The sequence below is a fragment of the Mus pahari genome, chromosome 22 (genome assembly GCF_900095145.1).
Source record: "Mus pahari chromosome 22, PAHARI_EIJ_v1.1, whole genome shotgun sequence".
Taxonomy (NCBI): domain Eukaryota; kingdom Metazoa; phylum Chordata; class Mammalia; order Rodentia; family Muridae; genus Mus; species Mus pahari.
In genome coordinates this window covers 38,647,648-38,666,471 of record NC_034611.1, presented here as the reverse complement: position 1 = coordinate 38,666,471, position 18,824 = coordinate 38,647,648, and the positions used below count along the sequence as shown (strand labels likewise).

The 18,824-nt window shown below is 39.5% G+C and overlaps 1 protein-coding gene and 1 pseudogene across 2 annotated transcripts in view; one reads left to right on the top strand and one right to left on the bottom strand.

Annotated features, from left to right (window-relative positions):
* Positions 1-18,824, bottom strand: part of Map3k7 (mitogen-activated protein kinase kinase kinase 7) — a 58,020-nt gene that overhangs the window by 12,602 nt on the left and 26,594 nt on the right. Inside the window, exons 12-14 of one of the 2 annotated variants that reach the window (XM_021222015.2) lie at positions 16,620-16,700; positions 9,076-9,140; positions 788-893 (exon numbers count right to left, since the gene is read on the bottom strand). In XM_021222015.2, coding sequence (XP_021077674.1) covers positions 788-893; positions 9,076-9,140; positions 16,620-16,700 — 252 coding nt within the window. The remainder of the gene's footprint in view (positions 1-787; positions 894-9,075; positions 9,141-16,619; positions 16,701-18,824) is intronic. The other variant, XM_021222016.2, reaches the window with a different exon arrangement.
* On the top strand, positions 12,460-12,543 carry LOC115063006 (annotated as a pseudogene).

Below are 18,824 nucleotides of genomic sequence, written 5' to 3'. Positions count from 1 at the left end.
AAAAAAAAAAAGAAAGGTATACACAATAGTGTTTCCAGTGTGTCCTTTGTAGGAAAATGGATGCAACTGGAAACAAGTTAAACTAGTCTTAGAAAAGTGTTTGTTTTCGCTCCTTTGTGGTTCCTTAACTTTACACAGATACACAGAATTGTGTCTGTATAAGACATCCAAGTAGAAGTGAAATTGTCTAAGAGGAACAATGAGGACTAAAGGAAGGAGGATGGGTGAAAAGAGTGGTACAGGGTATGTTCATTATGCATGAGATACTTCTGTGAAAATGTCCTTACACGACACAGTCACATATCAGGAATACACACAATGGAAAGTAAATGCAGAACTGAGACAGCATTTGGGAGGAGCTGGAGTAGGGTTAGATATGGTCTAAATATACTGTATTCATGTACAAAACATTAATAATAAAAAGTAGAAAGTCAAGTAAAGATGGTGGTGATTATTGTTAGCGATATGGGAATTGTAGTTACTGAAAAGGTCCAACAGGAACAATCATGATACAAAAATCACAGAGTGAAGTACAAGAACACATGTTTCCGAACTGGAAAAACCTGACTATTTTTAATATATGTGCTTAGTATGTGGGAGGGGAAAACATACACAGGGTAAGGCAGTTAGTCTCTGCCATAACATTCCAAGGGCATTTCGAAAGCTACTGCCAAGTGGTTGATTTTATAAACATGAAGATCTAAATAATGACACCATGCTTGTCTCTGTAAAGATTAATGCCTCAAGTTTTGTATTACATTTTGTATTACAAGGCTAGACTGGTCACCTGTGGAATCGTCAGGGGCCCACGCGTGACTGCGAGCTGGCTTCTCTGAGGTTGGTCCTGAGGCACTGATCATTCTGACACTAGGGCTGGATGACCGACTGCTCACCTGTGAAGAAATGGCAGGAGGAAAAGCTGTCACTTTTTTCTTTTTTAAAAAAAGAATTACAAGACACATCTTCACGTCCAATAAGAGGCAAAAATTTTCCATTTTTACTAGCAGATGCCTAGATTCTTAAAAACAGCATTCTAAGTATATAGTCAGTGTATATCAAATTCACTATGCATTCGTTCATTGCATCTCTTCAAAACTTATAGAAAAATAAAGCCCACAAAGCAAAAGTGAACTGGTAGCCCTTAAGCTGCCAGTGCTAAGACTTTACAACCCTGGATCGTCTGTTATGTTGAGAGGAACTAGTAATAGAGCCACCAATTCTTTGTAGGATGAGAAGGACTGCTTAATCCCTGCTTAAAACCAAGGCTCAGGAATGCTTTGTTCTGTGGGAAAGAGAAAACTAGCAAAAAATGAAAAACCTTCCAATAAAAGCAGTTGGCAAGCCCAGCATGGTGGCAGACAGCTGTGATCAGCACTTGGAGGCAGAAGCAGGAGGAACATGAAAGTCCCTTGTACAGGGACACCGAATGAAGGAAGACAGAACTGGGCATTCATACACAACAAGTATGAGAAATGAGACAGACGCATGTCCCACGATTCACATGGCCAGATACGGTCAAATTCCAGAAAATAGACAAGCAAAAAATAGAAGTGGCCTCCCGAGGGAAATGGCAGCTACAGGTGAGGTGTCCCTAAGTCAACAGATCTGAAATTAGAAATGCTTTGAAACCCGAAACTTCCAGTGCTCACAAGATGCCACAAGTAGAAACTGTGTACCTAACAAGCACCTCATGTGACACAAGTACACTGAAGCCATCATTTAAGTGACCCGCAGGCGATGCATATTGTACAGAGAAAACAAATGCATGGCAAGCTCAGGCCTGGGCCTCATGAGCCAGGTATCCCATCACATATATACATATATTTCAAAATCTGGAAGAAAAACACTCAAAGTCAGAAACACAACCCATTTCATGTTTTTCAGAAGAATTATTCAACACACACTCACAAACCATGAGCTACAGCCACCACAGAAGCTAGAGAACACTGTCAGAAGACTGCCAGCAGCCTGGAATAGTGAAGAATGTGCTCAGAACAGTATCTGAAATGATAAACCTCACCTACAACCCAAACTCCTACAACAGGAATGTCTAAGCAGGATCTTTACTTAACAAGAATTTTTTTCCTGGACCAAAGGGCCAAAATGCAATTACCTTGAAGAAAATCCTGATAAGAATGGGTGCTAGTCTGCTACATACTGAAAACAGTAATGAACTTACAAAACTACCAAACAACACAGAAATATAATCTACAGCATAATAAAACCAGGATAAGCAAGATCATTGTTTTTAAAATGCTTGGGTTATTCAGGAAAAGTAGGCTTGGTACAAATGTTAAAATCTCAAAGGTATTTACTAAAAGTAGCATGATCTAACTCTTAACCTAGAAAGGCAAAGGTGATGAGAAATGAGAAATGTACCTATTCTACTTCAAAGATGGTAAGAGGATAAAGAAGCGTCAAATTAAGATGGACCAGTTTACCAGGAAAAGGAATAAATACAAACTACAACATTAAAGCACAAAATGAAACAAAGCAAAACCCCCGACCCTGGGGCGGGGACGGCTTGGTGGTTAAAAGTGCTTCCTGTCTCCACAGTTCTAGCACCCGGGGATCTCATGTCCTATTCTGGCCTTTTTTGGGGACCACACACATGCAGCATGCATATGTACACGTACACAGAGACAAACACATAAGTGAAAAAACTTAAAGCCTCAATCAAATAGCCAGGATGAATTAAATGTGATCCTAAGAGATGAATCTAATTTACATAAGTTAAAACAGAGGCTGGAAAGATGACCCAGTTGTTAGGAACACTCCCTGCTCTCCTACAGTGCCCAGGCCAGGTTCTCAGTACCTACATCAGATGACTCCTATGTGCCTGAAACTCCAGCTCCAGGAGTTCTGACACACCCAGCCTCCTCGGGCACCTGCATGCTCCTGCATAGCCACACCTCCCATTAAAAACAACAAAAATGTGAAAAATTAGAAAAAAATGAAGTTAAATAGAAAAGATAAACCATGTAAAAAAGCACTCTAAGTTATATTAATAGAATATTAATATTAGAGAATATATCTTAAAACCAAGCAAATTAAGAAGCACTGATGTGAGGTGTTCCAGGACATGGAAAATCTTGGGGATGAGGACAGAAGCCCTAACCCTGAAATCCAGTAGGAACCTCTCATCAGCAGAGAAGCAAGCATTCAAGCACAGTCAGCAATGGAAGGCCCTTCTCCCTTCCCTGCCCTAAATTTCCTAGGCATTTCGCCTGAAACTTCACTTACAGAAAAAGATGTATACCAATCTCCTTCTATACACCAGGAGCTTGGGGTTCATCTAAGGCACCTCTAATTCTACCCTATAATCTTGCTTATCCAAAGAGAAACAAAGAAACAGAAAGGATTCTTACCAACTCTGAGCTATAACTTGAAATGGTCCATATGGCTAGTGCTAAGGCCACTGCAACTGTCCCTGGAGAAGCCCCAGGCACACCTGAGGAGCTTACTCTGCAGCACTCTGAGAAGCATGTGGGCTTTTTTCCCCCCTGAGAGCTAGCACTACAAGTTTTCCAGCATCAAAACTCTAATTCCTGGTTTGGCCCACGCTCATGTCCCTAAAGTCTAGAGGAAATAATTCTTCAGGCTGCTGAGGGCAGCAGTGAGGACCATGTCTCTGCCCACTCAGAGTCTCAGCTTCTGCCCCACGATTTATTAGCACCACAGCTTTAAGTGAGTCCCAAGACACAACAATCCAACGAGGGCACATTAAAGGCCCTGACCAAAGCTGTGACTAGAAGCTGAGTGACTAGTAAACACAAGCTGAGTTCAGGCAGTGGTGCACAGCACTAACTGGTCCCTCCCTAGCTCAAAACAAGGTCTATAAGGCACCACAAGGATGTTTCTCAAGAAAAAATTCCTCGGGATTTTGGTTATATTTATATTCAGTTCCTACATAAACTTGGGCCTGATATGTTCTGTATTATTATCAAAGATTCCTCTACAAATTAACTTCTCAAAGAGAGAAAAACTAGTATGAAAATCTAAGGTTCTCAAAAACAACATTGTGTTCCTTAAAAGTATCTGAAAAAAATAAGGCATAAGTAAGAAAATTAAGTAACATTTGACATTAAAAATTAGTTTGTGGCTCACTTACTTACATTATAGCTCCCAAACAACCATGGAAACCACGGCTTTATAGGATCTGCGCTTCAAGTTTTGCTGGTAGAACTCTGATGGCCCTAAATGCTCTCCAACTATCACAGCGTTTTGAGCTGCTTCTTCCTGAAGACATTCCCAGTTTACCCTCTTCTTACATAAACTAGAGTTCAAAGATGCAGAGCAACAACTGACAGAAATGCCACATGGCAACTTGGGGCAGCAAAAGAATGTAAGTCAAATATAAACTCCTGGCGTGAGCTGCCAGCAGGAGACAGACCGAACTGGCCTTTGGCTGGAATCTTATCTCTGTATTTATGAACCGAGATGGAAAGTGACTTTACAGACCACCCTCCCCCCCAAAAAAAAAGAAGAAGAAGAAAAAAAAAAGCTTATGCTTTAATGGCTCATCTAGAAGACCAGAAAATAATTATAATTCCATTAAATCAAGACCTTTCATTCTCAGTGCTATCACACACATCTGACAGCCTTTCATACCTTTTAGAATTACTGAAGTCACAGAAGCACAAACCAGGGACTAGGGCTGTTGTCTATCCTATAAACTTTAAAGCACAGATGGAGTGGATTTAAATGAGTACTTCTCTATGGCAGTCCCAGGTACTCACAACAGGTACTCCTGAAAGCTCTCAAATCCAAACGCATACAATCCCAGTCTGAGATTTGCTCCACGATAGCTTTTTGTTTTGTGAGTCAAGACCTCACTATATAGTACTAGCCTTGAACTCACAAGGGCATCAGGAGCTCTTATCCACTGAGCTCAACCCCCCCCCCCCCGACAGAAAGAACAGAATGTTAAGATTTAACTTCTTCCCCAGTGCTATCTTCATTTCATATCTGGACAGCAAGAATCCTATCACGAAGACAATGAAGTATTACCAAGAGCACTGGCAGGCACATACTCACCCATATGGTAGAAGGCCTATAATACATCAGCACCTACTGTATGTCTGTACTCGCATATTCTGTAGAAACTCCATAACAGGTGTTACAGTGCCTAGCTGCATAAAGGTTGTTGAAGCTCAGGATAACTAAGGAGCATGTTGGGTTCATACTGTGTGTTTGATTATCTAGATAATGGTAAAACTGTGTTGCTGTGGAATGGTAGATGTATACTGGATGGAATCCCAAAAGGGGTGTGAGGCCTACTTTACAGTACATCATTTCAGTGAAACAGGAAGGTTCACCTACATGTTTAACAAGTAAATGTATCTAGACACCTGTCTAGATTCACTATTATGATATTTATTATGGGTTAGCCTGGCTCAGTGATATAATAGTTAATCATTACTGGAAAACTACTTAAATAATGAAATTATAGACAACTAGAAACCATAGCACTTAGCATTCACTATGATCACTACAGTACAAATTACATGTAGTTTTTTGATTATTCTGTTTGTTTTTTGAGATGCTGGTCTCAAATTCATCTTGCAGACAAACAAAGGATGAGCTTGGATATATAACCCTCCTGCTACCTCTGCCTCCCAAGCACTGGGTCATCCCCACAGCTACTTCTCCGTGTGCTGAGAATAAAGCCTAGGCAAGCACTCTAGCATCTAAGCTGATCCCCACCCCTGTAATGTAAGACAGAACGATAAAGTTTACAGTGTGCCACCGAATCTGACTTGCATTCAAAATCCCTTAACAGGAACTGAAAACATGGAAGAGACAGAAACTAAGGTTCGGGTTCTCTAATCCTCGGGTGACCCATCTGCAAAAAAAGGATTCAGTGTCTAGGATAGACACAGGTAGTGTCTATTAAGGGCCTGCCTGATACCAAAGTCAGCGTATAACAAACAGCAGTATTATCAGTAGTGGTTCTCCAACTGTAAGAAAAATTATCAAGTAAGTATGGTCTGATTAAAAAGGACTTGGTACCAGGTTGGGGGTGGTGCTTGCCTAGCACAAATTAAGTCCTGGGTCTGATATCAACCCTACACATAGGCAAGATGTGGTGGCAGACACCTATAAGTTCTTGGGGGGGGGTAGGGGCTGGAGAACTAAGAGGTCAAGGTCATCTTTTGCTACATGGTTTGAAGCCAGCTTATATTATATTATATTATATTAGACCTTGCCTGAAGTCTGGGTGCAGAAAAAGCTCAACCAAGACTGGGCATTTCTGGTACTGTCAGTCTATAGCCAGTGACTGCCGGCCACACACCGGTACAAGAAAGTTGGGTTTACTATTGCTGTGGTGCTGAAGGTTCTCTATAGGGCCACAGAGCATCTCTGTAAGAGCTTTAGAAAGAAATTCACAGCCTTTGGTGGTTGATTTGGGGGAGGAGAAGTTCACTCTTGTTTGCCTGCTGCCAACAACAGGGGCAATTCTACTGAGAGGTAGCAGACAGGAGAGAGCTGTATGTGGTAAAGCATCTCCTGCCTTTCTCATCTGTAGGGAGGGACAATGTTATCTTATGTTTGGGGTGGCAGTGACCCTCGTATACTAAGTGGCTTTGCTTTGTCTTATCTTTCCAGGGTCTGAGCACAATCATTTTTGATATAGCTAGTAAACAGGGTTGCTTTTTTCCCCTCAAACATTCTAAAAGGCCAGGTAAATTTTGAGTACTAAGTGTCCCAAATTAACTGCAAGCTGTGTAAACTCAAAGAGGTGAAGAAAGTCTTTTACATATTTACATTATGTGTAATTAAGTTTGCTTTGCTGTCAATAGAAAGGGAAGTACCAAAAAAAAAAGCCTTACGTTTTAATTTATAGGTAAAAGTAATTTTATTGAGATTATTTTCCACGCCACAAGTACACACGAATGGTCGGTTCATTTTTTTTCTTTTGAGATGTAATGCTAGGCTTCATGAATAAACTCTTCCTTTTCATGACAACTGTACTACCTGGGTTCAATTTTTTGGTTAAGCTCTTTCCCAATTTCAATGCTGGGAAGGGGGTTGAGGGGGGAGACTCAAAATAAAATTAAAACCAGAAGACCCCCCCCCGAGGGATTTTGGAAAGCCGAGCACTGTACAGCTATGGGAACCCAGGCTGTGGGGATGCTCCTCCCACAGACTGAATGCTATCCTCATGAGGAATCACACGGCTCCAACCCAATGGTCACCCAGGCACGTTCCTGGTGAAATGCTTTCAGAGTATACTATGATTATTCTCTGTCACCCTTATCCTAACGTGGCACTCTGAGGTTATAATACTTCAATAAACTTGAAAGAGGATGCAATTTAAACACTGGTTATGTCAACTATTGTAGAGCAGTGTTACTGCCAAATCAAACCTTCTCTTTCCCCCCTATCTTCTGGAATGCTGTATGGCAGACAGTTCATGCCAATGACTGTCCCATAGCCACAGTCTGCTTCAATCCCCAGGTTTTCCTACTTTGAAGGCATTGTACACTAAAGGGTTAGTAGCCACGTCTAAGCTGAGTATGTGTCGTGGGGAAATAAGCAAGGCTTGGTATGTGAGTATTCAGATAGAAGCTCTTAAACTAGCTGCTACTGTGTCTTAGGGGAAAGGCTCACTGTCAGAGAAAACTGGGCTAGAGTTCAAATAAATGGAAATATTGATGGCAATAACAAACAGAGTGTAAAAGCTTGTGTTCAAAAGACCATGGACTCAAAGCAAATACCAGATGTTAATTAAAAGGGCTGACTAAAAGCCTTTAAATATCAGTGAGGGAAAAGAGGGAAACTTAAGTCAAATAGAAAGTTTTGGGTATACCAATACACTGGAAAATAAACCATCATTGAATAAGTCTGACAAGGTTTACATTTATTAATGACTCTAAAATATATAGTAATGTATATATCTATATTTCTATATGTCAGGATTATATGTATATACAGAATGGATATATACAGTATGAACTGCCATAAAATATTACCAGATTTAAATAAAGCCAAGATATTATTTTTCTTCTTTTATTAACACAGGTATGTAATAATACTGTCCTGAAATTTGCTATGCAGATCAGGCTGGCCTCAAACTCACAGACATCTATCTGCCTCTCAGGTGCTGGGATTTAAGGTGTGCAACATCATGCCCAGCCTATCAAGATATTTTTATGTTTATATATTATAGAGAAGTATAAAACATTCTTTTATTAGAAACTACAAAGAATTTCATTCTTATAAAGATGAAACAATGAACTTTCTATGATTAAAATGTATATTTTCTCAAAGTAAATTACACTGATATTTTACATGTATACATGAGCTATTATACAATAACTCTATTACATATGAATACTGTACTCACATGAAAACAAAAGAACAACATACCTCAGACTTAGTCCTCATTCATGTTAGAAAACACGATAAAAATGTATGTCACATGCATGAATTTGAACTAATTAACAGAAAAACACCCTTAACGACTCAGCTACTTTTACATACCTGATTAGAACTCTACAGAAGAGTTCTACAGTTTATATTATAGCATTATCTGGATTATTTTCAAAGAAGCTATAATAAACTAGAGACCGGGGAATTTATAAGAGCATTGAAAAAAATCTGTAATAACCAGAAGTTTTTTTGCGTTTAGCCATCAGCTTAGTACACATTTTCAAAGGATATTTAAGAAAAATGTAACACCAATTGGATATATCATATTAAAAGATGTTAATATTCTCCAGGTGGCCCCAGGAGAGCATCTTATTAGGGAGGTATTCTCTCATTAGTAAAAGGTACTAATTATTCACTTTAGAGGACAATGATAACAATGCTTTATTAAGTTACAGAACAGAATATTTTCTTAGAGCATGCTGTACACATGATGTACTGCTGAACAACATGCTTTCTCGTGCAGATCAAACTGAATTAGGAACATGAGTGCTTTCCATCTTCCTTATGGACTGATGTTCTCAGTAGCAATAAACTCTCGGCCACGTTTTCAGGTTAACCACTTCTGCAGAGGAGATTACAGTTCTTGATCTCTGCCTATCCTAGTTCCTCACAGACGACAATTTGAATGTTACATCTTACCTGACCAGGTTCTGTCCCGGAAACAGTCAAGTCTTGGATGGATCTACGCCTTGGTTGCCCGTTACCTTAAAACAAAACAACAAAAGTAAAACTTCATTCTAGCCAAGCAAGCACGAAGGCGTAACTGCTGCAAAGGAAGTGTGGTCTGCTGCTCCTGGATCTATGCAACTTGCTGCAGGAAAAAAAAGGAGTAAATTTCACATGAAAACCCACCAACCCAAAAACTGAGAAAAAAGAGAGACAGAGAGAGAACTCTAGTGCATTAACTCAAAAGCTGCTGGCCCACAACAGAGTATGTTCTATACAGTGACACTCCTACCACATGAACAGCAGCTCAACTGTCAGCTTCCACCATCTTCTGTCATGTGTTTAAATAGATGGCTGCCTGGGGGCTGGTGCTGATGATGGCATCTATTTCAAGGGCCTTACGTTACAGTTTCACAGCAAGACAGCTAGCAGGTTGTAAGACACAGCTGACTTTAGCTGGCAGCAGTGTCTGAAGAGGATGCTTAGGTTTAAATTATTGTACTGAGTCACATTTAATCCCATTAGTGTCTGTCAGAATGCAGTAATTCGTCATTAGTAACAGCTCAGTTTCCCCTTGGAGACAATGTTCACTTTATGCTCAAATATATATTGCTTGTTGAGATGGGCTATTATGAACAACTATGTTAGCAACAGTTTTTAAATAAATTTAATTTTTTTTCAATAAAAAGAAATTCTATAAGCAAGTCTTCAGCAGAACAGAAAGACCTAAACAACAGCTTCCTGCAGCACCTCTCCTTGGGAGCAGGTTTGTTTTAGAAGTAGCTTTACACGAGAGTTCAGCTGTTACAAAGGAAACACCATGAGAAACAGCTGGTACACGATTCACATCTCCTTTGACCCTGTGAGTGGTACCATGTAATTCTGCAACTATCAGGCAGCACTCAGAACCCACACCCTAGCAGCTGTATTCAGATGAGCAATAAATCATTTCTATTTTTTCATACTTCATGATCTTGGATATAAAAAATTGTATCTTAAACCAATTAGCTCGTTTAATATCTTAATTCATGTGCCCTTGTTATTGTTTTACATATAAACTAAGTGAACTTCAAATAGAATTAAGAATGTTTTATGAAATAATTCATGTAGTGAATATAAAACTCAAATTCATAGTCACTCTTGAAAGTATAGCTCGTAACTTTGCCCATTTTAGACTGACTTAAAATTCTTTGCATACTCTGAATTAAAATTTACTTCAAATTTCAATTTATTCTGTAATGTTCCAAATTTTCATTACAAAGTAAAACAACAAACTGCATTTACTGAATCAGACAGTTTCATGAATACTTTAACTATTTCTGTTTCCCCCAAACAAAAAGGATACTACTATGACTAATGAGCAATTTTAGGCACATTTCATTCAACACCCTCATTCTAAAATTAGCACAGATGGGACAGACTATAAAAGTGTCTGGAACTCTCCTTTCATATCAGCAACATCTGTGAGTCTGGGGAACAACCCAGCATGTGTCTATACGCCATGACACCGCCATCAGTTTCCCCAAATATGAGTTCAAGTCTAGAGGAGGGACAGAGAGAGCGGAAGGGAAACTCTAAGGAGATAGGATAAGAAGGGCTGACAGTTAACAAATGCCAGAAGATGGGTTTTCATGCTACAGCATGAGTGGAAGCAAGCAGTATTAGGCAATACATTTTAATGAGCACGACCATGTCAGAAACCACCTGGCAAACAGCTCAGACAAAAGCAAAAGAGGATTGCAATCAACAAATACTTGTTGCTCCAATATTAAGTTTAAAAGCCATAATTTAGAAATGTGAATATGAAATAACTCAAGCTCCTAGTGTCGCAGATGAAAATTACTGGGTGTGTCCTTAGAAAATCTGAATTCCCAATTTTTTGCACTGAATACTAATTTAGAAATGTACTCATTTTACACTGCAAATATGTCTGACTGTGTGTGTATGTGTGTGTGCGTGCATGTGTATTCCTGCTACAGCATGGGTGTGGAGGTCAGAGGACAACTTGTGAGAGGCAGTCCTCTTCCTCCACCCTGTCAAATCTTGGGGATCAAACTCACACTGCCAGGTATCTGTCAGGCCTGGCAACAAGTCCCTGCCTGTGCCTGCTGGGCCATCTCAGTGGCCCTATTTAAAGGTATTTGATACATGCACACCTGCATTATGTGTGCTCTAGTAAACAGAAAGGCAGAAAGGCCCGAGGCAGCATGACTGATACAAGCAGTGACCAGCAGTCTGTGAATGACACCTTGAACACTGCCACTGTAAACAATCCTCAACTGCTGCTGGGCTTGGTGGAGCACGCCTTTTATCCCAGCACTTAGGAGGCAGAGGCAGGGGCATATCTGTGAGTTCATGTCCAGCCTGGTCTATATAGGGAGTTTCAGACAGCCAGGGCTCTAGACCCTGTCTCAAAAAAGGAACAACAACCAAACGGTGCTACACATCTATGACTTGTCAGAGAAAAACAACAACTTTAAGACTATTTTTTAAAGCTCTCATTGCCAGCTCACGCTATGCACCCCCTGTAGGCATCACAGTAAAAAGGCAGTAACCAGAGGGCTGCTGTCCCAGCTCAGTGCTCCTTCAAGGCTGTCACAGACAGAACCCAACTCTTTAAAAGCTGCTCTGTTAACTCCGGGTGAGTTCCTAAGCAAGGGTTCCAGTCTCTTCAGAACACGTTCAGACATTACTCCTGAGGTCTCACACAGTCCACCCCTTTGCTTTCTTGTGGTCTACATCAGTCCACAGATGTCACTACTAATCCACTAGAATTTTTCAAAGCTCACGCAGGCTCTTGTCTTCACTTGAAAGCAAACTACTATCCCGGAGACCCCTCTTGCCCAACTTATTGGAAAAGGTGAGATTTTTAAGTTCTAAATAATAAAAACTACTCACGCATAGAATAGGATTGAAAACATTGTATAACATTATATACGTAAGTATTCAATTACTGCTTAGTGGTAAAATGATGGCATAATTTAAAAATGTGTGCTCATTAGGTTGCCAAGAACCTGTTACTAATGTCTACATATTATGTCCATTTCCTTAGAAGGATACCAGATAGGTTTTTCAAAGCAATTACTAAAGATTGATGATTTCTGCTTTGGAATTATAAGCTTTATTAGATTAGAAATGGAAGCTTAACCTGTTTTCTTTTTTCTTAAAAAAAAAAAAAAAAAAGCCATTTCTTTTAGACATGGGTTTCACCTTGCAACCCCTATGTCTGGCTTTGAACTCAAGAGAGTCCACAAGTTTCTGTCTCCTGAGTGCTAGGACTAAGGACAAGTGCAACTAGACCTCAATATTAGCTCAGTTTCTAGATGATAAAATGCAACCCTGGTTATTTATGATGGAAGCTTTGCACACTGGCAATATAGTAGCCAATGAGGCTTATTCGAGGCACGTTTATTGTTAATTGAAAACTTAAAATATGATGGAGAGAACCCCTGAGTATTTACTATACAGTTACACTAACTCTCTTTAGTTAGTCACAGATACAGAATTCTATTGGGCGGGAACAGGAGTATCTTATCAAGCCGCCCTCCCCATTACTCATCCAAGGATTGTTAATGAGATGAGCCTTTTAACTGTAGAAACAAATCCCATTGTACTGTTTTTTTTCACATGGGGAATGTTTAATAATTTATATTATTCTACTTGAAGAAATAATTAGAAATATCAGTATCTACATTTTATCCTCAAGCTAGTGAAGAAGGCAAAACAATGTCTTGGTCTCTCAAGACTGTCCCTGCCTCCAGGGTGTAATCCTCTACAAAGCCACCCCCCACACTATGTTCATCAATGCCCACACACAAAAGGTAGCAAGGATATGCTGTTGCATATCTGCCCTTCCCACCTTTCTCTTCCTCACACTTCTGCTATAAAAGTAAATACACAACATAGCCAACATCTTATAAAACTGGGTATTTTGGGGGGTGGGGCATCTAAGAGAACTTAAATACAGCTAACAGACCTAAATCTAATAGATTTAAGGTTTGTTTCCAACTTCAAAAATGACTATAAACAGTAATATCAGATAAACTCAGGGTGTTTAGGGAACTGGGCAAAATATTTTATGTCAGTTAAGAATGGCTTAAAGTATTAATACATAAAGAAAAATACCTAAGATGGAATATCATTTTTGGGGAAGGTGTTCTATCCTTCTGCATACCAGGCCACGTTATCACAAACTCAGAAACCACAAAGGGACAGTCGAGCTGCACTGTTCCTACCCTCAAGTGGCAGTATTTTAAGGCTCTGTATATCTACAAGGGATCCCAGGATATTCAAGTAGCTTAACATGGAATCAAACACTATAATTAAGACAAATATTCCTTCCACTACTTTAATAAAAACAGTAAGATATATCTTGCCCCCAAGGTTTTACTTAAAGCAATCTAATAATGCCTCTCTCAGTTCCATTTTTCAAAAGAATCTATTAGAAGCTACTGGCAGCCAACAGTGGTGGCACATGCCTTCAATCCCAGCACTCAGGGTGTAAAGGCAGGTGAATCTGAATTGTGGATGATGCAAACATATATGTTTTTGAAAAGCAAAGATTAAGTGGGGGAAGACTGGGATTTCTCGGTTGTCTGGACCTGTGCCAGCCACTCTACTACCTCATCACGATGAAGTCATGCATGTCAAACCAAAGTAGGAAGGGGATTTGTTTAGAAGGAGGGATTCGGCAAGAGGGAGATGACAGGGGATGGAGGTAAAAATGAACAAAATTCACTCTCTACATGTATGGAAATAGCAATGAAAGGACAAATGTGTTCATAGCAAGTCCGTGTGAGCTGGAAGCAGAGCTGTCACTGAGAGGCGGAGCTCGTATCAGCCAGTACAATGGACTTAACCTACTGCACTCATCCAAAGTGAAGGATTCCTGGGAATGCTTATCTGTAACAGATAAAACAGCCATGTACAAGATACTTAGAACTGGGTTTCAGTGCTGGTAAATGGGAGCTTAGACATAACAAGAAATATCTAAACAGCACTTGAGAGAATCTAATTGATGGAAAAGAAATTCTGTTAGTGTTAATGAATTTGGGAAAATAAATGCCATTTATAAAATGGCTTCAGAAAATGAGATATTCCCAAAGAGTAGGCTCTATTACTAAATTTAATTTTAAAATATAACTTAGAGATACAATAGTGTTTGGCTTTTAAGCCTATCAGTTTCAATTCCAGATCTTGTATTCTTTTTATTAAAGGCAAATTTGATTAGTGTTTGGATATCTGGGAAGACCTAACAAGAATATTTAAAACAATTTATTGCTGATTAATTCACTCAAACAGCACTGATGTCCTAGCAATAAATAGCAGAATTAAGGTACACGTATCTTAAAAAGACCCGTTGTCCTAGTCCTCTTAAGTAGAGCCCACCTGCAATGTAAGCACTAGGGAGGCATGGAATGCTCTATCTCCTGTGACTTCAACAAAAGAGTGAAACCACGTGACTGGAGAGTCAGCAGATCCTGTCTGGGGAGAATCACGCATCATCAGATTTTAATCCATCATCTATACAGCTACACTTTCGATCTAGGTACAAGGATGATAAGAAAGTCCATTTAGGTGACTAGCCAAAACCAACCAACCAACCAACCAACCAACCAACCAACCAACCAACCAACCAACCAACCAACCCACCCGTCATCCCAGGATTTCCTGGCTTCAGCGATATAAGCCTTTCAGGTTAGCTCTACAGCAGGCTGCCCAGGGCTATTACAGGTTGTCAGGTGCATCTGACCTCTGGTCACTGTGCAGCACTAGCTCCCTCTAAACTATTACTATGTTTCTTCTTTCTTGTCTGCCTTTAGAATTATAAATCTAATTTAAGATTAAATTACTATTAGTCTAAATTTTTCTGATTCTGTAATGTATTCAAGGTTATTACAGCTCTATGTAAATTTAAAGCCTGCCATTTTGGGGACAGTATATCATCTATGTTATACCTATCAGTGAAATAAAATCATTCCAAATATTTTGCTAATTTCTCAAAAATTATTTATTTCAATAAATAAAAGCAAGTGTATTAGAAAAGAGTTAATATTTGAAGTAGTGACAATATTATAAAACAGAATATCACTTTAATAATTAACAAAACCACTCAACTACAGTTTAAATGCAATGTTAAATAAATATTATCATAGGCAAAAGTAGAGAATGCCAAGGAATCCATCCAAACCACACATGTGAGAAATATGTTCTCCATCAAAATGTTGGGAGTCAGGCAACAAAAAGAAAAATTTTTAATTTTTTTTAACATAGGGGTAAATAATCAATTTTTAAAAAATCTACCTGTATTGTATTTATGCTGCCCGCATGTGTGCATACGTATGTGTGAGGTGTGTTTGGCGTGTGTGTGTGTGTGTGTGTACGTTATGTGTGAGGTGTGTTTGGAGTGTGTGTGTACGTTATGTGTGAGGTGTGTTTGGAGTGTGTGTGTGTGTGTGTATGCGTATGTGTGAGGTGTGTTTGGCATGTGTGTGCGTGTACGTTATGTGTGAGGTGTGTTTGGAGTGTGTGTGTGTACGTTAAGTGTGAGGTGTGNTGTGTGTGTGTGTGTGTGTGTGTACGTTAAGTGTGAGGTGTGTTTGGAGTGTGTGTGTATGCGTATGTGTGAGGTGTGTTTGGCGTGTGTGTGTGTGTGTGTGTGTGTGTGTGTATGCGCATGTGTGAGGTGTGTTTGGAGACCAGAGAAGAGCTTTTGAGTCTGTTCTTTTCCAACAGAAGGGCCCTAGGGATTAGCCTTAGCTCATCAGGCTGAAGGGAGTGCCTTTACTTACCCCTTTACCGGCCGAGGCGGCTCACTGCCCTAAATGATCATTTAAATATATATAGGGCTCTTATGCCATCAAGTTTTTATTAAAAAAGGTGGTTTTTATTCATCTATGAATTTACCTCCATAAGATATTAAAGTATTTGACAACTGATACACTGAAAGGTCATGTGTGAACTGGGTATAAAACATAGCTTGTAGACCTTCCTCTTAATAAACTAGCAGAAGAGCTAACTAGCTGTCTGAGTAGTTTGGGTTCTGGCAAGGTACACTAAACAAAAATTGGCAAGCCTGGCCTGGCTTCAGCTTTCTGCTCTGCAGTTAGGAGAAACACTGTGCAGCTGCTTGCCCACGGGCTCCCCAAAGCAACAGGCTGGGCAGGGAGGAAGAGGACCAGGGACAAGGGAAGTTTCAAACAGTTGTACCCTCTACTAAAACAGACCTAAGTGTAGCTTATCTCTCATGTCCAACAGAAGAACAGGTAAATGTGGAGGTAGTGTTCTCCCTTCTGTTATTTTCCTTTCACCTGATTCTTATTGCTGGAGATGTGAAGTTATGTTTGCAAATTGGTTTTTGGGTGGCAATATACAGTTTGCTATCCATCTCCCTGGGTACGGCATAAGAGGTATTTATGTTCATATCCTATGAAAATTGGAGCAAGAAGCATTTAAAAGTACCAGGATCATTAATCCAGTTTCACAGCTGTCACACCAACGCAGGTGGTCTATGATACCTGATATGACGATCTCAGGGACATCCAGAATGTTGCCAAATGAAGCGGTTTTACGGTGGCCCCGTTTAGGCTTGGAATAGGCTGAAAAAACACACATGTACAGTATACATGCAAACAACCACACATAGTAACACAGGAAATGACTGCACAACAGAACAGTTCTGAAATAGTTGTGTGAATTCATCTCATGCAAAATGGCATGCAGAACTATCTAACTCTTCTTTCATGCTTAGGGAGGCGACGTTAAAGAGCAAACAGTTTCAGAAGTTTTACACACTGGTTTTAATTAGCAGGAAAAAAAAAAAACCCAACAACAAATAAAGATAGACAAAGCTGCAGGACAATGAAGAAGCTAAATTTCCAGTGTGTTCTTAGAAATAGTATACCTAAGTAAAATCACTGGCATGAGGTGAAGGTAGGGAGGGCAGGACAGAAGGTGCGGGAGTTAGTAAGACAAGCTGCCATGTTTGTGCTTACGACACAAACAGGAGCAGGAAGATCCTAAGTTAGGTGCTTCTTGGAGTGTGCTATAAATCAAATTCCGTGATTATCAACAGTTATCATATCAAAGCATTAAAACATATTTCCCTAAGTTTCTCTACAGTGTTTCTAATAAACTGAATATTTATTAGTTTTAAACGTTTAGAGTATATAGCTATTAAACAGGAAGGCTGTCAAAAGCTGGAATATGAACCTTTCAAAGTAAGATAATTCATTAAAAAATTCAAATTATTTAAAATTCAAAGGATATATTGTCTTACATTTAGGTAGAGGACAAAGTAATTTTATGTATGATTATCCTTAAACTGGAAAAATGTCATTCCTAGAATATGTAATTACGAACCTGTATCTGATTAGAAAAACGGGCTCAGCAAAATCATAAACTATTATCATAACTTCCCCTTGGGGCAGAGCCAGCATTATGGGTGTACTCTGAATAACTGTGAGCTGAAGTGGACCCCCAACAATGCTGGGAGCAGGTCTCTGTCTACAAAGACATCTGGGCTTCATGGAGACCAGCAGACTAGTCGACGGGCACTGACCTCCACTAACCCTGACATCTTCTGAGGATTTACCTGAGGTAGAGACAGCTATTGCCCCACTCATTTCTAGTCTTTTCTCCTCCTTAGCATGGGCTCTGACTTTACGAATGCAGCAATGTCAGCTATGGCTCAGACCCCTTGTGGAATGAGTGTGGAAGCTGCAGAAATTGGTTTCAAAAGCTTCCTCCTCTTCTGTTCCCTTTTCTTTCCTGCTACCTGAGCAGTGAAGTGACTGCTTGAGCTGTCACAGCCACTTTGGACCACAAGGTAACCTTGAGGACAGAAGTTAAACGACAGAGATTGTGACACAGAGGCACAGAAAACCAGTGCCTAAAGACCACAAGGCGAATCTAGACTCGTCTCTGCGGCTCAACAGCTTATGTGTTTAGACACTGTTCTCTTCAGATAGTCCTTCCTATCTAAAGGCTAATTTTAGTGCAGGTTGATAAATCAGTGGCTGTGATTAGTTTAGACAAGTACAGTACAGATCATCTGGATGCCACTTTCTACAAAGAGAACACACACAATCAGAACATTTTACTTAGAAAACAACTATGTTTACATTTTTTAAAAAGTCTGTATATATAATTAAAAGATATGCAGATACATCGAAAATATCCCCTGAAGAGGAGAATTTGTATTGTTATTTGTTTTACACTTTTACATGCTCCAATACAATGTTCATTTTTACAATTTACTCTTGTCTAACCTTGGAAGATCAAAAATAACAAAATAAGACCCAAATTAAATTAGCACCACTAAAGTGAAACCCGGTTTAGAAAGGGTGCTGGTTCACCAGGTGACAAAATGCCATTCTTTTTAATTCTGGCCACGTTGTCTATTGTACATTTTAAGAGCTGACAAAATGAAATTTAAATACTATCAAAACCAATGTCTGATGAAACGACTTCTATCTATTCTATCATCAAATAAGCAAACACCTAGCTGGGCTACTCTTGCCGCTGGCAGGAAAGAGCAGGGACAACAGCTCCCGGAACACAATTTTCTGCCAATCATTTTTTGTTTCTTGGGCTCAGCATAAAAACACTGGAATTACTCAGTCATAGAAAATACTCTGGTATTGGTGAAATTTTGATTTCTGAAGTTAGTTTATGCTTGAGGAAAAATATATTTGATATATTTGTTATATTTCAAAGTCTGT